The sequence below is a fragment of the Cherax quadricarinatus genome, chromosome 46 (genome assembly GCF_038502225.1).
Source record: "Cherax quadricarinatus isolate ZL_2023a chromosome 46, ASM3850222v1, whole genome shotgun sequence".
NCBI lineage: Eukaryota > Metazoa > Arthropoda > Malacostraca > Decapoda > Parastacidae > Cherax > Cherax quadricarinatus.
The window spans coordinates 19,138,118-19,165,941 of NC_091337.1; the positions used below are offsets into that span (position 1 = coordinate 19,138,118).

Sequence of the window (27,824 nt, forward strand, 5' to 3'; positions counted from 1 at the left end):
CATGTCCGAACCACCTCAACAACCCCTCCTTGGCCCTCTAGATAGTAGTTTTGGTAACCCCACACCTTCTCCTAATTTCCAAACTACGAATTCTTTGCATTATATTCACACCACACATTGCCCTCAGACATGACATCTCTACTGCCTCCAGCTTTCTCCTTGTTGCAACATTCATTACCCATGCTTCACACCTATACAAGAGTGTTGGTACAACTATACTCTCATACATTCCCCTCTTTGCTTTCATGGACAAAGTTCTTTGTCTCCACAGACTCCTAAGTGCACCACTCACCCTTTTCCCCTCGTCAATTCTATGATTCACCTCATCCTTCATAGACCCATCTGCTGACATGTCCACTCCTAAATATCTGAGTACATTCACCTCCTCCATATTCTCTCCCTCCAATCTGATATCCAATCTTTCGTCACCTAATCTTTTTGTTATCCTCATCACCTTACTCTTTCCTATATTCACTTTTAATTTTCCTCTTTTACATACCCTACCAAATTTATCCACCAACCTCTGCAACTTCTCTTCAGAATCTCCCAAGAGCACAGTGTCATCAGCAAAGAGCAACTGTGACAACTCCCACTTTGTGTTTGATTCTTTATCTTTTAACTCCACACCTCTTGCCAAGACCCTCGCATTCACTTCTCTTACAACCCCATCTATAAATATATTGAACAACCATGGTGACATTACACATCCTTGTCTAAGGCCTACTTTTACTGGGAAATAATCTCCCTCTTTCCTACATACCCTAACCTGAGCCTCACTATCCTCATAAAAACTCTTAACTGCTTTTAGTAACCTACCTCCTATACCATACACCTGCAACATCTCCCACATTGCACCCCTATCCACCCTGTCATATGCCTTTTCCAAATCCATAAATGCCACAAAAACCTCTCTACCTTTATCTAAATACTGTTCACCTATATGTTTCACTGTAAACACCTGGTCCACACACCCCCTACCTTTCATAAAGCCTCCTTGTTCATCTGCTATCCTACTCTCCATCTCACTCTTAATTCTTTCAATAATAACTCTACCATACACTTTACCAGGTATACTCAACAGACTTATTCCCCTATAATTTTTGCACTCTCTTTTATCCCCTTTGCCTTTATACAAAGGAACTATGCATGCTCTCTGCCAATCCCTAGGTACCTTACCCTTTTCCATACATTTATTAAATAATAGCACCAACCACTCCAAAACTATATCCCCACCTGCTTTTAACATTTCTATCTTTATCCCATCAGTCCCAGCTGCCTCACCCCCCTTTCATTCTACCCACTGCCTCACGAACTTCTCCCACACTCACAACTGGCTCTTCCTCATTCCTACAAGATGTTTTTCCTCCTTGCCCTATACACGAAATCACAGCTTCCCTATCTTCGTCAACATTTAAAAATTCCTCAAAATATTCCCTCCATCTTCCCAATATCTCTAACTCCTCATTTAATAACTCTCCTCTCCTATTTTTAACTGTCAAATCCATTTGTTTCCTAGGGTTCCTCAACTTATTAATCTCACTCCAAAACTTGTTCTTATTTTCAACAAAATTTGTTGCTAACATCTTACCCACTCTCTCATTTGGTCTCTTTTTACATTGCTTCACCACTCTCTTAACATCTCTTTTTCTCTCCATATACTCTTCCCTCCTTGCATCACTTTTACTTTGTACAAACCTCTCATATGCTAACTTTTTCTCTCTTACTACTCTCTTTACATCATCATTCCACCAGTCGCTCTTCTTCCCTCCCGCACCCACTTTCCTGTAACCACAAACTTCTGCTGAACACTCTAACACTACTTTCTTAAACCAACCCCATACATCTTTGATCCCATTGCCTGTACTCTCACTTGCTCATATATTGTTTATATCTTACTCTAACTGCCTCCTCTAACTGTCACCTCTCTTTTACTTGCTGCTTCTATTTTCCTTGTACCCCATCTACCTTTTACTCTCACTGTAGCTACAACTAGAAAGTGATCTGATATATCTGTGGCCCTCTATAAACATGTACACCTGAAGTCTACTCAACAATCTTTTATCTACCAATACATAGTCCAACAAACTACTGTCATTACATCCTACATCATATCTTGTATACTTATTTATCCTCTTTTTCTAAAAATATGTATTACCTATAACTAAACCCCTTTCTATACAAAGTTCAATCAAATTATCATTGACACCTGGCACCTCAGACTTACCTACCACACCCCTCTAAATGTTTCTCCTACTTTAGCATTTAGGTCCCCTACCACAGTTACTCTCTCACTTGGTTCAAAAGTTCCTATACATTCGCTTAACATCTCCCAAAATCTCTCTCTCTCTCTCTCTCTCTCTCCTCTACACTCCTCTCTTCTCCAGGTGCATACACGCTTATTATGACTCACTTTTCACATCCGACCCTTATTTTAATTCACATAATCCTTGAATTTACACATTTATATTCCCTCTTCTCCTTCCGTAACTGGTCCTTCAACATTATTGCCACCCCTTCCTTGGCTCTAACTCCCTCAGATACTCCTGACTTAATGCCATTTATTTCTCCCCACTGAAACTCGCCTACCCCCTTCAGCTTTGTTTCGCTTAGGACCAGTACATCCACCTTCTTTTCATTCATAACAACAGCAATCATCTCTTTCTTATCACCCGTGCTACATCCACGCACATTCAGGCATCCCAGTTTTATAAAGTTTTTCTTCTTCTCATTTTTAGTAAATGTGTACAGGAGAAGGGGTTACTAGCCCATTGCTTCCGGCATTTTAGTCGCCTCATACGACACGCACGGCTTACAGAGGATAGATTCTTTTCCACTTCCCCATGGACAATAGAGAGGGAAAAAAAAAAAAGAACAAGAGCTATTAAGAAAAAAGAAAAACCCTAGATGTGTGTATGTATATACAGGCACATATGCATGTGCATGCCTGTGTAGTGTGACCTAAGTGTAAGTAGGAGTAGCAAGATATACTTGTTATCCAGCATGTTTATGAGACAGAAAAAAGAGACCAGCAATCCTACCATCATGTAAAACAGTTACAGATTTCTGTTTCATAGTCACCTGGCAGGACGGTAGTACCTCCCTGGGTGGTTGCTGTCTACCAACCTGCTACCACATATATTTCAAAGAATAAATGATAATTTCCATTGGCCACTAGCCACTTTGGTAACAGTTTTGATGTTTATCTTTTTAAAACATCATAAAAAATTATATAATACATGCAATTTATGTCTTGTTTATTTTACTTATTATAACATATTTTTGCATTATTTAACAGCCTGTGCATGAGCGAAAACTTTGACCTTCGTTATCGACTGTCCAAGACGTCCACAGCTGAGGAGATGGTTGCTGTGGTAGAGGATCTCAGAGACCGGATGATGCCCTATAATACTGGCAAGAAGCCCTGGACCCCAGAGCCAGGAAGTGAGCAGGCACGTTTACCTATGCCTCCCTGGCTGTGTCAGCCCTATGTTCGTATCCCTCCTGAGGAACACCTTAAGAAGATCCAGGAGAGTCAGAAACGTTCACTGGAAAAACAACAAGAGGAAGCTGTGATAGACAAAAATGATGGGTATATTTGCACCTTCAGTACTCACCAGTATTTTAACATTTATTGTTTATTTATAATGGAATAAAAAATGCATACTTCTGTAAATTTCCATCCATAAGTAGTCCTTGGTCATAAATCAAGGGGTATACATTCATTCCAAAGGATTTACATTATTGTTTTCATTATTTCAAAACTACAGTTGGGCTCCAACTTACTATGTTAATGTGTTTCTGAAAATTCATTGAAAGTTAAAGGTTTGTAATCAGAACCTTTTTTCCCACAGAAACCCACTTTATAATCAGAGATGCATTTCTGAGCCATAATATTTCGTCTAATTTCATCCATTTTTTAACTATGAATATTTCCTCAATATTTAACCCTTTGACTGTCGTGGTCGTATATATACCATATACCGTGTTATCTATACGCATAAATTCTAGCGGCTTCAAATCAAGCAGGAGAAAGCTGGTAGGCCCACATGTGAGAGAATGGGTCTCCATGGTCAGTGTGCACCATATAAAAAGAATCGGGGAGCCAGTGGAGCATTGTGGGAATACCATTTCAGTCGTCCTTTTTCAGCATGTCTAGCGGAATTGGATCTGTGCTCCAGTTTCCCGAATTAAGCCTGAATGCCTTCCACATCCCCCCCCCCAGACGCTGTATAATCCTCCGGGTTTAGCGCTTCCCCCTTGATTATAATAATAATAATTCTCTTCCCAAGTGATGCTCTAACACAGATGGAAGTGTCAGTGAAGATCAATTTCATGATTTCGAGGAGTTTGAGACCAAAAGCAATGGAGGAGGAGGAGGAGGAAGAGGAGGAGGAGGAGGAAGAAGAGGAGGAAGAGGAGGAGGAAGAGGAGGAGGAAGGAAGGAAGGAGGAAGAGGAAGGAGGGAGGAGGAGGAAGGAGGGAGGAGGATGAAGGAGGGAGGAGGAGGAAGGAGGGAGGAGGAGGTAGGAGGGAGGAGGAGGAAGGAGGAAGGAGGAGGAGGAGGAAGAAGAAGAAGAAGAAGAGGAGGAGGAGGAGGAAGAATAGGAAGAAGAGGAATAATAATAATAATAATAATAATAATAATAATACCTAATAATAATAATATGTAATAATATGTTCCCTTGAGGCATGAAAACAGTTCACCCCATGACAGTGACAAGATAAGGGGAGATAACATCTGATAAGAGCTGACCTTTGATGAGCGTAAACGAGGGTGGAGGGAGGGGGGCAGCTGTCTATCTGTCTATGAGCCAGGAGGAGGAGGAGAAGGAGAAGGAGGAGGAGAAGGAGAAGAAGGAGAAGGAGGAGGAGAAGGAGAAGAAGGAGAAGGAGGAGGAGAAGGAGAAGGAGAAGAAGGAGGAGGAGAAGGAGAAGAAGGAGGAGGAGGAGGAGAAGGAGAAGGAGGAGGAGGAGAAGGAGAAGGAGGAGGAGGAGGAGGAGAAGGAGAAGGAGGAGGAGGAGAAGGAGGAGGAGGAGAAGGAGAAGAAGGAGGAGGAGAAGGAGAAGAAGGAGGAGGAGAAGGAGAAGAAGGAGGAGGAGGAGAAGGAGAAGGAGGAGGAGGAGAAGGAGAAGAGCCACAAGACTGTGTCATCATCACGTTTACTCACATCTTCAAGCAGAGTATAGCACTTTGTCTGGATTTTTTGGGTTATCCTAGGTAATTTACAATATGTATACTTGTATTTATGTGTACCTGTGAGACAGAGATAGACAGACAGAGAGAAAGAGAGAGACAGATTGAAAGAGATAGAATGAGGGAGAAAGATAATTAGATAGAATGGAGGGGAAGCAGCATCCGACCCCATTGTTTTGACAGGCGGGAGGGGGAGTGAGTAATGAGACAATATGTCATTTTGACAGCTGCCGACTCCTGACTCAAAACAGTTATAAGCCACACACTCGCACCCAAGACAAGCTTGCTGAATGGTGATAATAGCAGTTTTATGAAAGTATCTAGTGACTATATATGTGTATATATATTATAGAAACCAGAAGCAAGAAGGGAAGGCAGGAATGAAGGAAGGACTAGATGAAAGGAAGGAAAAAAGTAAGGAAGGACAGATGAAGGAATGTAGGAAGAGAGGTGGAATGCCCTCCAGGTAGCCTCCAGGTAGGAAAGGAATGAAGGAAATTAGGAAGGAAGGAATGATGACACACGACCATTTACCTAGGATAACTACATAACACAACTACCTGCTAATACTTTGAAGACAACTGCTCAGACGAGGTATTTTGTCTTTGCACATAAAAAAAAACTTCCACAAAAATGCACACACTGATTTTATGTGTGAGGAGTGTAAAACACCATTGTGTATGACACCATGTTTTATGTGTGAGGAGTGTAAAACACCACTGTGTATGACACCATGTTTTATGTGTGAGAGTGTAAAACACCATTGTGTATGACACCATGTTTTATGTTTGAGGAGTGTAAAACACCACTGTGTATGACACCATGTTTTATGTGTGAGAGTGTAAAACACCACTGTGTATGACACCATGTTTTATGTGTGAGGAGTGTAAAACACCACTGTGTATGACACCATGTTTTATGTGTGTGGAGTGTAAAACACCACTGTGTATGACACCATGTTTTATGTGTGAGGAGTGTAAAACACCACTGTGTATGACCATGTTTTATGTGTGAGGAGTGTAAAACACCACTGTGTATGACACCATGTTTTATGTGTGAGAGTGTAAAACACCACTGTGTATGACACCATGTTTTATGTGTGAGGAGTGTAAAACACCACTGTGTATGACACCATGTTTTATGTGTGTGGAGTGTAAAACACCACTGTGTATGACACCATGTTTTATGTGTGAGGAGTGTAAAACACCACTGTGTATGACCATGTTTTATGTGTGAGGAGTGTAAAACACCACTGTGTATGACACCATGTTTTATGTGTGAGAGTGTAAAACACCACTGTGTATGACACCATGTTTTATGTGTGAGGAGTGTAAAACACCACTGTGTATGACACCATGTTTTATGTGTGAGAGTGTAAAACACCACTGTGTATGACACCATGTTTTATGTGTGAGGAGTGTAAAACACCACTGTGTATGACACCATGTTTTATGTGTGAGGAGTGTAAAACACCACTGTGTATGACACCATGTTTTATGTGTGAGGAGTGTAAAACACCACTGTGTATGACACCATGTTTCAAAGAGTTCCACAAGCTGCAGAACTTCTAGGAATATGTTCAGTGACTGTATATTGGTATATATATTATAGAACAATAGTAATAAAAAAATTTTTGTATTGTTTGTTTTTGTAAACAAGTTTTGTAAACAATATATTGACAATTATGTTTGTGTGCTTATTGTGTTGTATACAACGAGTGTATATATGTACACTGCACCTTACTTTGCTTATTGTGTTGTATACAACGAGTGTCTCACAGGCCACATAAGTTATGTGAAAAAATAAAATAGTGAAAAAAACAACAAACCTTCAAATACAAGTAAACTAAAGTTTACCGGGTGAGCAGCAGTTGCCGCTGTTGCCATACGCGGCTCATTTTCTGCAAACTTCATGCCTCTATATCTGGGTAAGTACTGATGGGAAAAATTTTTTTTGGGGGGGACTAAAACAATCAGAAAAATAATCTTAACATTTTCATAAGAAAAAATAATTTTTGTTTTTTCGAATATTTTGCGACACCAGGAGACACTTAAGGATTGGGCCTTTCAACAGTCAAAGGGTTAATATTCGGTACTGTTAATTATTAACTTACGAATAGTTTTAAATGTTGTTTAGTTAATTTATACATGTTAATTAAACATAAAACAGTATACAGTACAGTACATATATGTAGGAGCAGGTAACAGGTGGAAGAGAGGGAGGGACAAGGAGAAGAGGGGTACAGGGGAGAGGAGAAGGGGTGTACAGTAAGAAAGGTAGCTAATGAACAAATGATGCAACTACAAAAGAATGACATTATTTCAAACTGATTCAGTGATCTTCAGTTTTGTAGAATGATTGAATAGAGATGGTGAAGATACAGGAAGTTACTTAATTACAGTAGAAATACAGTGAGACAAGATATGTTACCAGTTTTCTATGAGAGTTGAAGGACAACATTGGATGAGCTGGTTCTGTTTGACATGGCGTATTGCTGTTTTACTTAGGTTTGGGAGATGAGGTACTTTTTAACAATAGCTCTGAAATGATTGGCAGACAGGGAACCATTCAATGTTTTAGGGTATGAATTACAGATCTTTGGACCTTTTATGCTCACTGAGTTTTGGCATAGGTTGAATCGGACATGGGTGATGTCAAAGAGAGTTTTGTGTCTTGTGTTATACCTGTGTTCTGTTGTAACTATCAAGGAAAAGTTTCAGAGAAGAATTTGTATTGAAATTGAATGTTCTACATATATTTAGTGGGCACAGTATTATTTCTGCATATTTTGTATATTTAGTAAGTTCAAGCTTTTGAAGAGTGGGGGATTGTGTTGTCTGGCTTTTAATTGGGTTGTTAATGATTTTAGGTGATTTGGTGTAGTAGATCCCCAGGCACAAATATTATAGGTGAGGTAAGGGTAGTAAATAAAATAGAATAAAAGCAATTATTTCACCAATATATATACAGTAGGGCCCCACTTACATGGCAGGTTAGGTTCCAAGCTACCGCTACAAAGCAAAATACCATTTTTTCCACTTATAAATGCATACAAATGCTAGATCATCAGGCACAAGGATACTTCTTAAAAACCACCTACTCACTGAAAACTAAATACTCAGTACTTAACTTTACCTACAAAGCTACCAAATCACTCTCCACTAGGAGGCCTGGTCACAGACCGGGCCGCGGGGGCGTTGACCCCCGGAACTCTCTCCAGGTAAACTCTCCAGGTAAACTACCTCAAAATATCATTGCTCACTGTTTTACTCCCCTAGCCTCAGAATCCCATAAGTAAATGCTCTAAGTACAATAAATTCTCATACTTTAGAGGAGAGAGAGAGATTTTGGGAAATGTTGAGTGAATGCATGGGGAGTTTTGAACCAAGTGTGAGAGTAATGGTGGTTGGGGATTTCAATGCTAAAGTGGGCAAAAATGTTGTGGAGGAAGTAGTAGGTAAATTTGGGGTGCCAGGGATAAATGAAAATTGGGAGCCTTTAATTGAGCTATGTGTAGAAAGAGGTTTAGTAATAAGTAATACATATTTCATGAAGAAGAGGATAGATAAATATACAAGGTATGATATAGCACGTAATGAAAGTAGTTTGTTAGATTATGTATTGGTGGATAAAAGGTTGATGGGTAGGCTCCAGGATGTACACGTTTATAGAGGGGCAACTGATATATCGGATCATTATCTAGTTGTAGCTACAGTTAGAGTAAGAGGTAGATGGGAAAAGAGGAAAATGGCAACAACAAGCAAGAAGGAGGTGAAAGTGTATAAACTAAGGGAGGAGGAAGTTTGGGTGAGATATAAGCAACTATTGGCAGAAAGGTGGGCTGGTGCAAGTATGAGTAGTGGGGGGATTGAAGAGGGTTGGAATAGTTTTAAAAATGCAGTAATATAATGTGGGGCAGAAGTTTGTGGTTATAGGAGGGTGGGTGCAGGAGGAATGAGGAGTGATTTGTGGAATGATGAAGTAAAGGGTGTGATAAAAGAGAAAAAGTTTGCTTATGAGAGGTTTTTACAAAGCAGAAGTGTTATAAGAAGAGTAGAGTATATGGAGAGTAAAAGAAGGGTGAAGAGAGTGGTGAGAGAGTGCAAAAGGAGAGCAGATGATAGAGTGGGAGAGGCACTGTCAAGAAATTTTAATGAAAAAAAGAAAAAAATTTGGAGTGAGTTAAACAAGTTAAGAAAGCCTAGAGAACGAATGGATTTGTCAGTTAAAAACAGAGTAGGGGAGTTAGTAGATAGGGAGATGGAGGTTTTGGGTAGATGGCGAGAATATTTTGAGGAACTTTTTAAATGTCGACGAAGACAGGGAGGCGGTAATTTCATGCACTGGCCAGGGAGGTATACCATCTTTTAGGAGTGAAGAAGAACAAGATGTGAGTGTGGGGGAGGTGCGTGAGGCATTACGTAGAATGAAAGGGGATAAAGCAGCTGGAACTGACGGGATCACGACAGAAATGTTAAAAACGGGGAATATAGTGTTGGAGTGGTTGGTATTTTTGTTTAATAAATGTATGAAAGAGGGGAAGGTACCTAGGGATTGGCAGAGAGCATGTATAGTCCCTTTATATAAAGGGAAGGGGGACAAAAGAGATTGTAAAAATTATAGAGGAATAAGTTTACTGAGTGTACCAGGAAAAGTGTACGGTAGGGTTATAATTGAAAGAATTAGAGGTAAGACAGAATGTAGGATTGCGGATGAGCAAGGAGGTTTCAGAGTGGGTAAGGGATGTGTAGATCAAGTGTTTACATTGAAGCATATGTGTGAACAGTATTTAGATAAAGGTAGGGAAGTTTTTATTGCATTTATGGATTTAGAAAAGGCATATGATAGAGTGGCTAGGGGAGCAATGTGGCAGATGTTGCAAGTATATGGAATAGGTGGTAAGTTACTAAATGCTGTAAAGAGTTTTTATGAGGATAGTGAGGCTCAGGTTAGGGTGTGCAGAAGAGAGGGAGACTACTTCCCAGTAAAAGTAGGTCTTAGACAGGGATGTGCAATGTCACCATGGTTGTTTAATATATTTATAGATGGGGTTGTAAAAGAAGTAAATGCTAGGGTGTTTGGGAGAGGGGTGGGATTAAATTATGGGGAATCAAATACAAAATGGGAATTGACACAGTTGCTTTTTGCTGATGATACTGTGCTCATAGGAGATTCTAAAGAAAAATTGCAAAGGTTAGTGGATGAGTTTGGGAATGTGTGTAAAGGTAAAAAGTTGAAAGTGAACATAGAAAAGAGTAAGGTGATGAGGGTATCAAATGATTTAGATAAAGAAAAATTGAATATCAAATTGGGGAGGAGGAGTATGGAAGAAGTGAATGTTTTCAGATACTTGGGAGTTGACATGTCGGCGGATGGATTTATGAAGGATGCGGTTAATCATAGAATTGATGAGGGAAAAAAGGTGAGTGATGCGTTGAGGTATATGTGGAGACAAAAAACGTTATCTATGGAGGCAAAGAAGGAAATGTATGAAAGTATAGTAGTACCAACACTCTTATATGGGTGTGAAGCTTGGGTGGTAAATGCAGCAGCGAGGAGACGGTTGGAGGCAGTGGAGATGTCCTGTCTAAGGGCAATGTGTGGTGTAAATATTATGCAGAAAATTCGGAGTGTGGAAATTAGGAGAAGGTGTGGAGTTAATAAAAGTATTAGTCAGAGGGCTAAACAGGGGTTGTTGAGGTGGTTTGGTCATTTAAAGAGAATGGATCAAAGTAGAATGACATGGAGAGCATTTAAATCTGTAGGGGAAGGAAGGCGGGGTAGGGATCGTCCTTGAAAAGGTTGGAAGGAAGGGGTAAGGGAGGTTTTATGGGCGAGGGGCTTGGACTTCCAGCAGGCGTGCGTGAGCGTGTTTGATAGGAGTGAATGGAGACAAATGGTATTTGGGACCTGACAATCTATTGGAGTGTGAGCAGGGTAATATTTGCCGGTTATTTTTATATAGCCGGACTTGAGTCCTGGAAACGGGAAGTACAATGCCTGCACTTTAAAGGAGGGGTTCGGGATATTGACAGTTTGGAGGGATATGTTGTGTATCTATACGTATATGCTTCTAAGCTGTTGTGTTCTGAGCACTTCTGCAAAAACAGTGATTATGTGTGAGTGAGGTGAAGGAGTTGAATGATGATGAAAGTACGTATTTTCTTTTTGGGATTTTTTTTCTTTTTGGGTCACCCTGCCTCGGTGGGAGACGGCCAACTTGTTAAAAAAAAAAATTAATCTATTGCAAATGTTGAATAACATGCATTTAATAGATGTAAAACCTATTGTATACTTAGTGCAACCTTATCAACCTATGTTTTGTATGTCTGGTGTTAAGTAATCAGTAACGTATTAAGTTTAGACTGCCCGTAATGCCAAGGCATGATAGTTGCTCTCTTTGAACTACAAATCATTGTAAACCCTTCACTGTAAACTACCCATGTAAATTTTTTTTTCAACTAGTCGGCCATCTCCCACCGAGGCAGGGTGACCCAAAAAGAAAGAAAATCCCCGAAAAGAAAATACTTTCATCATTCAACACCTTCACCCCACTCATACATAATCACTGTTTTTGCAGAGGTGCTCAGAATACAACAGTTTAGAATCATATATAAAGATATATAACATATTCCTCCAAACTGCCAATATCCCAAACCCCTCCTTTAACCCATAAACGGTCCAAGCAGATCTACGTTCACGTGCATAGTGCTACAAAAGTAGATCTACTTTTTTTTTTTACATATTTTCAAATACTGTATAACAAAAAAAAAGGTAGATCAAAGTTTCTTTTTACACAATTTCAAATTTCAAAAAACAAAAAGAAGATCTTTTTTACATACTTTCAAATGTTGAAAAAACGTATACAGTGGTCCCTCGTTTTTCATAATTAATCCGTTCCTGGAGCCGTTACTATAAACGAAATTTACGATTTACGAATTAATTTTCCCCATAAGAAATAATGTAAATACAATTAATCCGTTCCTGACACCCAGAAGTATTAAAACAAAAAAATTTTTTACATGAAATATACATGTAGTACATAAACAGTACAATGGGAAATGATGAATGAAACATTAACAGCATAACACTTACCTTTATTGGAGATTCTTCTTAGTGTATGGGAGACTGGAGGAGGAGAGAGAGTGGATTGTTTATAGTTTGGAAGGAGAATCCCCTTCCAGCAACACCTCAGGTACCAATTGCTTTTCTGGGGTTGCTTGTCTTCTCTGTTTCTTAATGCCACTAGGACCACCTTGAGAGTCAATGGAGTCCTGTCTGGCAAAATAACTGTGGAGAGAGCTCTGTTTCTGGCATCTCTTTAACACTTCCCTAAAATGGCCCAAGAGTTTGTCACTGTACATGTTGCCAATATGGCTTGCAACAACCTTGTTAGGGTGAAGTTTCTCCATAAAGCTTTCCATCGTACCCTACATAGTAAAAATCTCTTTAATTTCTGAAGAAGGAACCTTCTTCCATCTCTCTTCCTCCTCCTCTGCTGCAAGATTCTGAGCTGCGATGTGTTGCTCTTCCTGCTGAAGCTCTTGCAGCTCCTCAGTGGTGAGCTCTTCGTTGTGGTCTTTCACCAATTCTTCCACATCCTCCAAACTCACATCCAACCCCATGGAACTCCCCAGTGCCACAATTGATTTTACAACAGACATAGGCTCATTAGGGTCAGTCCCAAACCCTTCAAAATCCCTCTTGTCGACACAATCTGGCCACAATTTTCTCCAGGCAGAGTTCAAAGTCCTGGTAGTCACTCCCTCCCAAGCCATACCTATAAGGGAGGATGCTGAAGTGTTCTCTCCAAAATTCCCTTAGGGTCAAGTGAGTGTCTGTGGTCACAGTCAAGCGCCTGTGAAACATTGCTTTTGTGTAGAGTTTTTTAAAGTTTGCAATGACCTGCTGGTCCATGGGCTGGAGGAGAGGAGTGGTATTTGGAGGCAAGAACTTTACTGTGATGAACCTAAACTCCTCGAAAATTAGGTCATCCAAGTTTGGAGGATGAGCAGGTGCATTGTCCATTGCTAGCAGGCACTTGAGATCCAATTTCTTTTCCAGGAGATACTCTTCACACTAGGGCCAAACACTTCATTGAACCACTCGACGAAAATTTCCCTCGTGACCCATGCCTTACTATTAGATTTCCAAAACACACATAATTTACTCTTCATAACATTGTTTTTCCTGAACACTCTGGGATTTTCAGAATGGTACACTAGTAATGGCTTCTCTTTGAAATCCCCACTAGCATTAGCACAGAACATTAGCGTCAGCCTGTCTTTCATAGGCTTGTGTCCTGGCATTGCCTTTTCCTCTTGTGTAATGAAGGTCCTCTTTGGCATTTTTCAAAAGAGGCCTGTTTCGTCACAATTGAACACTTGTTCAGGTTTCAGTCCTTCAGCCTCTGTGTACTCCTGGAATTCACGCACATATTTTTCAGCCGCCTTGTGGTCCGAACTGGCAGCCTCACCATGCCTTACCACACTTTGTATGCCAGTACGGTTCTTAAATCTCTCAAACCAGCCTTTGCTGGCCTTAAATTCACTCACATCACCACTATTTGCAGGCAATTTCTTTACCAAATCTTCATGCAACTACCTAGCCTTTTCACAAATAATCGAAGTCATAAGAGTATCTCCTGCTAATTGTTTCTCATTTATCCACACCAATAATAACTATTCAACCTCTTCGAGTACTGGTGATCTCATTTTTGTCAGCATAGTTACCCCCTTTGCAACAACAGTGTCCTTGATTTCCTTTTTCTTTGACACTATGGAACATAAGGTTGTGTAGGGTTTCTTATACATCCTGGACAGTTCGGCCACACTTTTACCACTTTCATATTGTTCAGTGATGGTTTTCTTAAATTCAGTCGTATTTCTCACCTTCTTTACCACAGGCTTGGCACTAGCTTTCTTTGGAGCCATGGTAGCTTATTTAGTACTTGCAAGCACTAAAATAAAAGGAATATTATGAAATATTTCGCTGGAGCACGTGAGGGGACCTTCGCTCACTGGTAAACAATGCCAGACTGGCTGCCACCACGGCTCACGCCGTGGGTACGCGTCCCGGACGAACTACGACTCGCGAGTCAACATATGAAAAGCGAGTCCTTGTTTATACGAAAATATACGTTTTGACCGTTTATGGGTTAAAGTGCAGGCATTGTACTTCCCATTTCCAGGACTCAAGTCTGGCTATATTTGTGAACATATATTTGTGAACATATATTAGACCCACCAGCAGGCATGTATTAGACGTGTTAGGTCATTTGTTTACTCTTGAACATCGGCAAAAATTTAACATTTCCGCTATTTTGAGCTCAGTTTCAAGCCATTTCCAGTACTAAAAATAATCAAAATCATCTCTATTTCTGTAATATGTCTTCCATTCTATCACATGATACCAAGAAATAGCAAATACAACTATAAAAAACATACGAAAAACACTGCAAAGTCGCTGTTTTAATTGAAAATTACGGTCTCAGTTTTTTTTCTCTCATTATGCACTATGTGCTACAGAATTTGTTTTATGTGGTGCACACATACCACATAGATGTATTCTCTCATATCAAAATTACCGCTCACAGCTTATCAGAGTGAGCTGAGCTCATGATGTAGATCTACAGTTTGGACCCTCAACGTAAAGCCGTAGATCTACGGCACAGACCCTCAAGGGGTTAAAATATGGAAATAAGCCACATTGTATGAGATCTACATAATGGACTTTTTGGCTAAATTTCACTGTTAGTACAGGTTGGCCATCAGTAATCTGGTTCCACTAGTAATCTGGTATGAATTTCGACTAGCATAATTTCAAATTTCCAGGGTCACCACACCAGCCTGCCACTGCTGTTTGGTGGCACTACTTGCTGCATAAGTCATTCCAGTTTCTTTTTCTCCATTATTATAACCTGCTCACTTTTAGCCCTACCCATGGTTCCATTGAAAAAAAGAAATGCTTCTCATTGTGTAAAGCACATACACTGTATGTTGTCCATAAAAGATAAGGTGGCTTTGAAGCCACTGTCAGTCACCATGAGCTCGGCTCACTCAGATAAAATAATAATTCTAACTATAGATTCACTACAAATCTTATGATTACAAGCATTGATCCTGATACCAACCTCTTATTTAATGACTTAAATGATTCAAACAGTTACTGTGATTACTACACAGCAGAACAATCAAAGGCAATCAGAGCCAACAACAACATAACTATCTTTAACTACAATATCAGATCTTTAAGCAAGCATTATGATGACCTCCTAGCATTACTAAATTCCTTGCATGCCAATATGTCCATCATTACACTAACTGAAACCTGGCTAAAGCCTGATACTACAGATGTCTATGCCATTCCTGGTTACACAGCCATACACAACTGTAGGCCAGACCAACAAGGGGGTGGCACTGCTATATACTACTCAGACCAACTAGAATGTATCACTAATACTTGCACAAGGGATGAACATGGGGAATATATAATAGCTAAATTCAAATCCAAATACCTACAAAAACCTCTCACAGTGATAAACATCTACAGAGTTCCACAATCAAACATTAGCCAATTTAGTCAAAACCTAGGAAGTATGATAACTGATGCACGCATGAACAAAGATCACTTACTACTCTCAGGTGACTTCAATATAAATCTCCTGCAAGACCAGGACCCACACGTTACTGAATTCACAAACACAATGAGTAACTGCATGTTGCTACCAACAGTAACAAAACCTACAAGAGTTACAGAGACTAATGTTTCCCTACTTGACCACATCTGGACCAACACCATATCCCCTTTAAAATCAGGCATAATTACAGATAATACCACAGACCACTACCCTACTTTTCCCCTCCTCATAACAACTCTTGGTAAAATACCCCAAGACACTACTAAAGTCACCTTCAGACTTCACAATGAGGCAGCCATTAATAACTTCACAACAGCAGTAACAAACATTGACTGGCACACTGAGCTAGAAATCTATACAGATATTGACGAATGTTTTAATAATTTTCTAAAAAAGACCCAGTACCTTTATAACAAGCACTGCCCTAAAAAAACTAAACAGATGACAGCTAAGAGACTGAACAGTCCCTGGCTAACACCCAGCATTCTCAAATCCATAAATACAAAACACCAATATGAAAAACAGTACAGAATGGATCACATAACCAGAGACCAAACAAAACGTTACTCGTCAATCCTAACCAGACTGATAAAAAGGGCAAAAAAATTGTATTATGAGAACAGATTATCCAACTTACGAGGTGATATAAAAAAGACCTGGAAGACCCTATCAGAAATTCTGGGAACAAAAAAGATATCACGACATAGCGAAATAAAATTAGCAAAATCAGATGAACCCCAACTCCCACCAACAGAAACAGCAAACAGACTCAATGATTTCTTCTCCACTATAGGTCAAAACCTTGCCAATAAAATCCCAAGCTCAGATACCCCACCAAATGACTACCTCACTGGCAACTACCCGAACACACTGTTCCTAGCTCCGACTAACCCATACGAAGTCTCCCTTATTATCAACGCACTGAAAAACAAGGCAGGAGATTTAAATACCTTACCACCCTTTTTATACAAAAAAGCGTCACAAGTACTATCACCAATCATTGCAACACTCTTTAACAAATCCATTGAATCCTCCACCTTCCCTACAGTTCTCAAAATAGCAAGGGTCACCCCGATCCATAAAGGAGGAGACCAGACAGAGTTGAATAACTATAGGCCAATATCCAATTTACACCCTCTCTCAAAAATCTTCGAAAAATTAATTCATAAACGAATCTACTCCTACCTCATCTCCCAAAACATTCTCAACCCCTGCCAATTTGGATTCAGGCCTAATAAAAATACTAATGATGCTATTATACACATGCTAGAACATATATACACTGCACTAGAGAAAAAAGAAGTCCCACTGGGGATCTTCATTGACTTACGTAAAGCTTTTGATACAGTTGACCATGACTTGCTCCACGTAAAATTGTCACACTATGGTATTAGAGGGCACTCCCTCAACTACCTCAAGTCTTACCTCAGCAACAGAAGCCAATATGTGTACGCAAATGGGGCAAGCTCTTCCGCACAACCAATTACAGTTGGTGTCCCACAGGGAAGTGTCCTTGGCCCTCTTCTCTTTCTCCTATACATAAATGACCTACCAAATGCTTCGCAATTACTCAAACCCACACTTTTTGCAGATGACACTACATACGTCTTCTCTCACCCAAGCCCAGTCACGCTAGCCAATACTGTAAACACCGAATTACAGAAAATATCTACCTGGATGAGGACTAACAAACTTACACTAAACATTGACAAAACCTACTTCATTCAGTTTGGTAACAGAGCTACAGATGTACCTCTTAACATAACGATAAACGGATCACCTATCACAAAGCTAACAGAGGGAAAATTCTTAGTAATCCACCTCGATAATAGACTCAAATTTCATACACATGTACAACAAATTTCTAAGAAAATTTCGAAGACTGTAGGCATACTATCGAAGATATGGTACTGTGTTCCACAGTCAGCCCTCCTGGCCCTTTATCACTCTCTTATTTACCCCTGTCTCACCTATGGAATTTGTGCATGGGGCTCAACAACAATTAATCATCTCAGACCACTAATTACCCAACAAAAGGCTGCAGTTAGAATGATAACAAATTCTCACTACAGGCAACACACTCCACCAATATTCAAAACACTCAACCTACTCACCATACAAAACATCCATACTTATTATTGCACCTATTACATACATAGAACACTTAACTCTGATATTAACCCTCCCCTCAAACATCTCCTTGCCAACCTCAACAGAACACATGACCATAACACAAGGCACAGATCACTCTTTGATGTTCCTCGTGTCCATCTCACGCTATGCAAAAACTCAATGCACATAAAAGGCCCTAAAATCTGGAATTCATTACCTGTAAATATAAAAGAAACACTACCTGTTTACAAATTCAAGTCTCTTCTCAAAGTTCACTTACGCACTCAAAACCAAATAAATACTGAATAACTGAACCTTATAAATTGTATATCCAAAATGTTACTCACAATTATATCACATAAATGTTAAACCTAGGACCCAATCTAACTTTGTTATTTTTTTAAATACGCTACCTAACAGAATACTCCATTCTGAATGAACAGCAATGCATGCAACCATATGACCTGTCTTTGTAATACTCATTTGTGCTTTATAGTTATCTGTTTACAATAATGTCTTATCACTGATTTCATCATTGCTTAGTTAATTTTAAGCCAGCCCGTAATGCTATGCATATAAGTGGCTTTGGCATGCTGCTCTTACCTGTATTTTTTTTTGTACCTCTGTATGTATGCTAAAATTTCTAAATAAATAAATAAATAAATAAATGGTAAATTTGGGCCTACATATGAGAGAATAGGTTTGTGTGGTAAGTGTGCACTATATAAAAAAATCCTGCATCACACAGTGCATGAAAAAAAACTGAGACCGTGTTTTTGGTATAATACGGTGAATTTGAGGTGTATTTTTGTATTTTTTTGTTTTTTTGTTGTATTCTCGTTGTTTTGGTCTCATTTGATAGAATGGAAGATATATTACAGAAATAGATGTGATTTTGATTGGTTTCATGATGGAAAGTACCTTGAAATTGAGCTCAAAGTAACAGAAATGTTCGATTTTTGCTGATGTTCAAGAGTAAACAAATGATATCACCATCCAATATGTGTCCAACTGGCCAGTCTAATATGCAGTCACAAATGGCTTGACATTATTTATACAATTATTACAATAATGCAGTAGTCCGCATAACAGTAAATCTTCTATTTTTTGTGTGAATAAAAATTCAAAATGGAAAGCAAGTGTAATATAAGAGGGGCCTGGAGAAATGACTAATAAACAAAGAAAATGTTATTTTAGTTCCAGGAATGTCTGCATTGTTTATTCTGGACCCTATTTTGAAATTGGCATCTCTTGAAATTTGTGTGAAATTGGACAAATCACCAATTTCTGACCACTTTATTGGGCAGTTGAAATAAGTAAATGGGCAGTTTCTTGTACTCAATCGTCAGAATATAAGGAATACTAGCAAAATAGCTATGACTTTGGTAGACCGGAACAATGGAATGGGCCAAAAATTCAAAGTTTATTCTCTATAAGGATTACAATGCTGAGTTTACAGAAATTTGGTTATTGTGTGGTTTACATGTAGTAAAATTGTGATTACAGAGTGTACCACTAGAACGCTTAGCATGGCTAGGCATTTCGGGCATACTTAGTTTTATTCTTAATTGTAAAATATTACAAATTATGAGGTAAGTTGGTATTATGGCTAAGTGACTAAATACTAGTTTGTGAGTTTAGCAATGTGAATGCTTTTGTTTTGGCACAGTACATAGTTTCAGTATTGGAGTATCACAGGATTCATTATTTTAAGATTGAGATTAATATTTCTGTTTATGGTCAAATGAGTGAGTGAGTGTAAGTGTGAACCACCAGGTGGTATTCGTGTAGTTAGTTGACGGGGTGTATCAGGGAGATAAGATGTTTTCTAATGGTAGGGCGTAAATTGGGTGAAATCGCCAATGTGTAAATATCACCATTGGCTTAAGTGAATTCTAACCTAACCACTTTGTAATCCAGCCAAATTACTAATCCTGCATGCTACAGTTCCCAATGATGCCGGATTAGTGATGGTTAACCTGTATTATGAAATTGTAATAAATTTGGAATGCATAAGGCATCTTCCTAGCTGTTACAAGCCCTGTTTGCTGGTAGGGAAGCTGGTAGTGGTATAACAGGTTCTGGTTTCATTGTTTACTGATGTACTGTGTGGACCTCCCTGGTCTTAAAATTTTTTCAAATGCATGAGGAAGTTCTAAAAAAGCTAAGCAACTGAGCTGAGTCCAAAAACATTGGCAGGTAGTGTATTTGAAGACATGAAAAATTTGTGCACAAGCATGTCAGATACGTTTTGGTCCCCAGTGTACTAGTGCATTGAATACAGTTAAAGTGTTAATTTGTTTTATATATTAGGGTGTTTTTTTCTATGTTATATACATGGACTAGTTATAGTAAATTAAACTTATTTGAGAGAACAGATATGCCTATTCAGTATCTAAGATAATTTTGTGGCAATATATAATTTTGTATTGAAAGCTTCAGCGGGGGTGAACCAAGCAAGAGGCGAATGTTAGAAGACTCAGAGGAGGCTGATTTGTCTAAAAAGAAGAAGAAAAAGATTTTGAGAAACCCGAGAAAGTCATTTGAGCCTCCAAGTGACCCATATGAGAAGTGTGTATGCAGAAACCCCAAGGTAAGCCCCTTCCATATTTTTTTTTAACATTCGCACAGTATGTGGACAACATATGGAATTACAAAATTTATACATCCCTGGACAACATAAGTTTAGAGCAGGATGGTCATGTCCCTGACAGCTGTTAGGCCACTGATATTTCTTTTGACACTTTGAAAGACACAAAATGATAAAATACACAGGCTTCCAGTACAAATAACTAAAAAATGTAGGCAACAGTATATGAATCTTACACTTTCTAATAAACCAGCCTCAGTGAGTATTAACCAACATGAAAAGCTCTATCTCATGATGTACTTGTCCAGGTGCTCTATCATTCTCTTATTTGACAAATGCAAATCATAGAGCAGTATCATCCATCTTAGGCAGTATTAATTTTGATGAATTAATAATATCTTTATGTACTTAATCTGATGAACCACCTCTCTGAAATCATAGCCCTACCACTTTTTGCTTTGTTTGGCCTCCTCTTGCCTCCCATCCTCTAATGAATTTCTGCTTTGTGCTGAATTGCTATTGTCTGAATGATTAGAGTCATGGAAGGTGGCATGGGAGGTGGTAGGCTTCAATGTTCATTGAACTAAAGTTCATCCTCTATAGAGAAATGTTTTTGAGTCTTTAAAATCCAGTATTCTGTACTTTTGTTCTGATGAGCCACTTTATGAATTATTGGTTAACATACCTACCGTGCTCGTTGTTAAAGTATGCCGGGTGCGTCCACCCAGCATATTTTAATGTCTGAAATAATGCCTGACTCTGTTAGGTGTTTTGGAGTGACAGAAATTTATGTTGGCCTGTCATCACAGTGTGATATATCAGGATTCGTCTAGGCTACTCTCTGCATGTTCAGTACTTTCTGGCTTTGTGTGGCAGACAGATATGTATCTGCGGCCTTCCTGTGTCATGTGGTCTTGAGTACTGAGTTTGACAGAAATTTTTGGTTATTTACGAATTAATATGAGCAATAATAAGTCTTTGACATAAAAGACAATTGCATAGATCATTGGATTACATAAGCAGGCCATCAGACAAGGAAATACTTTAAGGCATTGGTATGTGCGAGCATTCAACGAGGTTCTGGTTGCATTCGTTCCACGATGGCTCTGGCAATGATATGCCCACACCAAACTCACATTCATGGAAGCCTAGAAAAACATCCTTGTGTACTTTAGCTGTAATAAAGAGACACCTAGAGACCAAGCCAAGAGTGACTGCATAGGGGATTAAAAACAAGAATCCAGAACTGCTTCATAACATGTCTCTTAGAACTGTTAATAAACATGTGAAGGAGCTTTGCTGCAGCAGTCATCGGCCTGTCCAGAAACCAATATTGAGCCAAATGCAGAGAAAGTGTAGAGCTGTGTTTGCAAAGCGATAACAAACATGGACCAAAAAAAAGAGGAGTAATGAATCTTTTCACAGGTATCTGTTAGTGTGGTAGGAATGTTTGCAGACTCCCAGGTAGTGACCCCTTGGATCTGCACTTCACATGGTACCACAAAAATCTCTGAATCTGTAATGGCTTGGGCTTAATTTAGTGCTAAAAGTTTTAGTGAGTTACTTATGTTGCCCAAGAGCCAATGAATGAACTAGTACACCTACGTAGAACTGCTTTATGATCATTTGCCCAAATCTTTCACTCTGTGGAACAAGACAGTGCTCCTTGACACACGGCTATATTAGTTATTCAATGAATTTATAACTATGAAGTACACTTAGGTAGTAGGTTGGTAGACAGCAACCGCCCAGGGAGGTACTACCGTCCTGCCAAGTGAGTGTAAAACGGAAGCCTGTAATTGTTTTACATGATGGTAGGATTGCTGGTGTCCATTTTTCTGTCTCATAAACATGCAAGATTTCAGATATGTCTTGCTACTTCTACTTACACTTAGGTCACACTACACATACATGTACAAGCATATATATACACACCCCTCTGGGTTTTCTAATATTTTCTTACTAGTTCTTGTTCTTGTTGTTTATTTTCTCTTACTTCCATGGGGAAGTGGAACAGAATTCTTCCTCCGTAAGCCATGCGTGTTGCAAGAGGCGACTAAAATGCCGGGAGCAAGGGGTTAGTAACCTCTTCTCCTGTATAAATTACTAAATTTAAAAAAGAGAAACTTTCGTTTTTCCTTTTGGGCCACCCCGCCTCGGTGGGATACGGCCGGTGTGTTGAAAGAAAGAAAGAAGTACACTTCTATGGTTACTGGCCAGGAAATTTCCCATGACTTGAACCTCACTGAGAACCTCTGGGCTGTGATAGAGATCTACAAGAGAAGGACATCTGCTCACTCCCATGGCTAGAAGTCACAATCCATGAGTTATAGGAGAATTTACCTCAAGAATCCCTCAAGAATTTATGTGAATTACTTCAGAGGCAATTGAAAGATGTCCTAATGTGCAAGAGATGACCTGCAAAATGTTAAATCATGGGTAAGTACACCACAGTGTTTTTATTTCTCTATTTTGTGATCATAGTTTGAAAGGGGAGGCTGGCATACTTTAACGACGAGCACTGTTTGTGATTTCCATGCTGGTTTCCCACAAATAATGCATCATTGATTCCAGGAATAGAATTGCCCAAGTGTTTTATCCTTCTTAAATCCTCCTTGTTTCTCTGCAGTCCTACTTGTTGTTGTTGTTGTACTCTTAATTTTTTCAGTTGTAACTCTACCATATTCTTTATCCAGTATACTTAACAGACTTACCCCTTTTATTCTTATGCTTACTTTTATCCCTTGTATACAAAGGAACTATTCTTGCTCTCTGCCAGTCCTTAGGTACCTTCCTTTCTTTCAAGCATATATTGAACAAATACACCACCCACTCATCACTATCTACACCTGATTTTAACATTTCTATATTAATCCCATCTATTCCTACTGTTTTACCCCTTACATTCTACCCACTGCCTCATACACTTTCCCTACACTCACATCTGGCTCTTCCTAATTTTTACAAGAATTTCAGTAAGGCTTTTGATAGAGTACCACATCAGAGACTGTTAAAGAAAGTGGCAGCTCATGGCAGTGAGGGACAAGTGCTGTCATGGAGCAAGTCAGGGCTCACCAATAGGAAGAAGAGAGTGTGCATAAATGAGTACATGAAATTACTGCCCACCTTTCTTCATCAACATTTAATAATGAGGTTCCTTGAAGATGATGAGCAGCTTTTGATCCAAGGAAACAGAACTGCTCTTCTCTTCCTTGGATCAAATCTGAATGCCTCCCATTCCCTAGGTGCTGTATAACTCTTACACGTCTAGTGCTTCCCTCCTAAATATAATACAGTGGAACCTCAAATATCGAACTTAATCCATTCCAGGAGCTTGTTCTAAATTTGAAAAGTCTGAAAAGCGAAGCAATATTTCCCATAAGGAATAATGGAAATACAATTACTCCGTTCCAGAAACCCAAAAATATTGACAAAAAAATACATTTTATAGAGACTAATTACAGTTTTACATACACACAACAAATACTATAGTGTTCAATTATGTATATAAATATAAAATAACAATTTTACTTACCTTTATTGAAGATTGGTGATGGCATCTGGAAGATAGGGAGGAGGAGAGAGGGAGTTGGGGTTAGTGTTTGGAAGGAGAATCCCCCTCCATAAGGACTTCAGGTAAAGCCCTCTCTGGGGTTACTTCCCTTCTCTGTCTTTTAACCCTTTGACTGTTTTGGTCGTTTATATACGTCTTACGAGGTACCATGTTTGACGTATATATACTCATAAATTCTAGCGGCTTCAAATCAAGCGGGAGAAAGCTGGTAGGCCCACATGTGAGAGAATGGGTCTGTGTGGTCAGTGTGCACCATATAAAAAAGATCCTGGAGCACGCAGTGCATAATGAGAAAAAAAAACTCTGACCGTTTTTTTAATTAAAATGCCGACTTTGTGGTCTATTTTTGAATAGTATTTATGGTTGTATTCTCGTTTTCTTGGTCTCAATTGATAGAATGGAAAACATATTATAGAAATATAGGTGATTTTGGTTGGTTTTACTATAAAAAGAACCTGGAAATGGAGCTCAAAGTAGGGGAAATGTTTGGTTTTTGCCGATGTTCAAAAGTAAACAAATGATGTCATTGTCCAATAAATGTCCAACTAGTCATTCTAACATGCAGTCTTGAATGGGTTGACATTATTTGTACAACTATAACAATATTGCAGTAGACTGCATAACAGTAACTCTTCTATTTTTTTTTTTGAATAAAAATTCAAAATAGAAAGCAAAAGTAATATCAGAGGGGCCTGGAGATGTGACTGATGAACAAAGAAAATGTTATTTTAGAGCCTGGAATGTCTGCATTGTTCATTCTGGACCTTATTTTGAAATTGTCATATTTTATAATTTTCTTGAAATTGGCCAAATTGCAAATTTCTGACCACATTCTTGGGTAGTTGAAATCGGTAAATGGGCAGTTTCTTGTACTCAAGTGATAGAAAAATGGAGTTCTAAAGAAATAGCTATGAGTTTGGTCGACTGGAACAATGGAATTAGCCAAAAATAGGGCTCGAAGTGGGTGAAATCGCCAATTTGTAAATATCGCCGAGGTCGCTAACTTCGCGAGAGTGCAATTCCGTCAGTTTTCCTTCAAATTTCTTTTTTTTTGGTGTCATTACAATCGGGAAAAGATTCTCTACCATTTCATAAGAAAAAATCATATTTTTTTTTTTTTTTTTTTTGAAATTTTGCGACACCAGGAGACACCTCAGGATTGGGGGTTGCGACAGTCAAGGGGTTAATGCCGCTAGGATCAGCTTGAGAGTCACTGGACCCCTGTCTCACAAAATAACTGTCCACAGTCCTCTGTTTCTTGTGCCTGTTTAACATTTCCCTAAAATGGGAGATGGTTTTGTCACTGAACTTGTTGCAAAGATGGCTTGTTTCATCTTGCTCAAGGTGGTACAGTGGACCCCCGCATACCGTTGGCATCACATAACGTTTAATCCGCATACCGCTCGCTTTTATCGCAAAAATTTTGCCTCGCATACCGCTCAAAAACCCGCTCACCGCTGTTCGTCCGAGACGCGTCCAATGTGCGCCCTTAGCCAGCCTCACATGTGCCGCCGGTGGCATTGTTTACCAGCCAGCCTCCCCGGTAACGTCCAAGCATACAATCGGAACATTTCGTATTATTACAGTGTTTTTGGTGATTTTATCTGCAAAATAAGTGACCATGGGCCCCAAGAAAGCTTCTAGTGCCAACCCTACAGCAATAAGGGTGAGAATTACTATAGAGATGAAGAAAAAGATCATTGATAAGTATGAAAGTGGAGTGCGTGTCTCCGAGCTGGCCAGGTTGTATAATAAACCCCAATCAACCATCGCTACTATTGGTGGTACAGTTGCTGCTGCTGCTGTACCACCGTCAGCTGCTGCTGCTGCTGCTGTAGCACCGTCAGCTGCTGCTGCTGCTGTACCACTGTCAGCTGCTGCTGCTGCTGTAGTACCGTCTGCTGCTGCTGTAGTACCGTCTGCTGCTGCTGTAGCATCGTCTGCTGCTGCTGTAGCACTGTCAGCTGCTGCTGCTGTTGTACCACTGTCAGCTGCTGCTGCTGTAGTACCGTCTGCTGCTGCTGTAGTACCGTCTGCTGCTGCTGTAGCATCGTCTGCTGCTGATGTATCACTGTCAGCTGCTGCTGCTGCTGCTGTAGCACCGTTGTTGGTGTGGCTTATTGAGAATACCAAGAAACAATTAACCCCAGAGGATTTGCCACCCAGGATAACCCAAAAAAGTCAGTGTCATCGAAGACTGTCTAACTTATTTCCATTGGGGTCCTTAATCTTGTCTCCCAGGATGCAACCCACATCAGTTGACTAACACCCAGGTGAACAGGGAAAAATGCCTGGAACTAGTGCTCATATTGGTGAATTTAAAGCCAGCAAAGGTTGGTTTGAGAGATTTAAGAATCGTAGTGGCATACACAAAGGCCTGTTCTGGAAGAAAATGCCAAACAGGACCTACAGTACTCAGGAGGAAAAGGCACTCCCAGGATACAGTGTCTCATCAGTCATTGCTGCATCTTCAATAAAGGTAAGTGTCATTTATTCTTCATTTAGTAGAGTAGTACATGCACAATATATATTGTGCATGTACTACTCTACTATTGTGCATGTATCCTTCTCTTTGTGTGTAGGAAAATGTATATTTCATGTGGTAAAATTTTTTTTTTCATACTTTTGGGTGTCTTGCACGGATTAATTTGATTTCCATTATTTCTTATGGGGAAAATTCATTCGCATACCGATCATTTCGCATAACAATGAGAACTCTTGCACGGATTAAAATCGCTATGCGGGGGTCCACTGTACTTCTGCATCATTTCACTTGGCACAAATCTCCTTAATCTTTCAAGGCACCTCATCCACTCCCTCTTCCTCCTCCTCTGAAGCAAGTTCCTGAGCTGTGGTCTGATACTGCTCCAGATGACGCTCTTGCAGCTCTTCAGTGGTTAGCTCTTCCCTGTGGTCCTCCACCAACTCTTTCACATCCTCGCCACTCACCTACAGCGCCAGGTGTTCCCCAATGCCACAGTAGAGTCCACAACAGGCAGAGGGTCAGCTGGGTCATGGACAGGGTCAGGGTCAGCCTCAAACCCTTCAAAATCCCTCTTTTGGACACAATCTGGCCACAATTGTCTCTAAGCAGAGTTCAAAGTCCTGGAAGTCACTTCCTCCCAAGCCTTACCTATAAGGCTTTTGGAACTGTAGATGCTGAAGTGATTCCTCCAGAGCTCTCTTAGGGTCAACTTAGTGTCTGTGGTCACTTCAAAGCACTTTTCAAACACTGCTTTTGTGTAGAGTTTTTTGAAGTTAGAAATGACTGCTGGTCCATAGGCTGGAGGAGAGGAGTGGTGTTAGGAGGCAAGAACTTCACTGTTACAAAATTGAAGTCCCTAGACAAGAGGTCTAATAAGTTTGGAGGATGAGCAGGAGCATTGTTCATTAACAGGAGGCACTTGAGTGGCAATTTATTGTCTAGGAGGTATTTTCTCACACTGGGGCCTAACACTTCATGGATCCACTCTTTGAAAATTTGCCTTGTAACCCATGCCTTATTATTTGCTTTCCACAAGACACATAACTTGTTCTTTATGACATTGTTTTTCTTAAACACTCTGGGATTTTCTGAATGATACACAAGTAAAGGCTTCACTTTAAAATCACCACTAGCATTAGCGCAGAATAAAAAAGTTAGCCTGTCTTTCATAGGCTTGTGTCCTGGGAGTGCCTTTTCCTCCTAAGTAATGTAGGTCCTCTTTGGCATTTT

The 27,824-nt window shown here is 39.6% G+C and overlaps 1 protein-coding gene across 7 annotated transcripts in view; it reads left to right on the plus strand.

Moving 5' to 3' along the window:
• Positions 1 to 27,824, plus strand: part of Dus1 (Dihydrouridine synthase 1) — a 154,507-nt gene that overhangs the window by 116,852 nt on the left and 9,831 nt on the right. For all 7 annotated transcript variants that reach the window (XM_070094589.1, XM_070094590.1, XM_070094591.1 and 4 more), the window contains 2 exons: positions 3,296 to 3,589; positions 20,382 to 20,538. In XM_070094589.1, the coding sequence (XP_069950690.1) occupies positions 3,296 to 3,589; positions 20,382 to 20,538 (451 nt within the window). The remainder of the gene's footprint in view (positions 1 to 3,295; positions 3,590 to 20,381; positions 20,539 to 27,824) is intronic.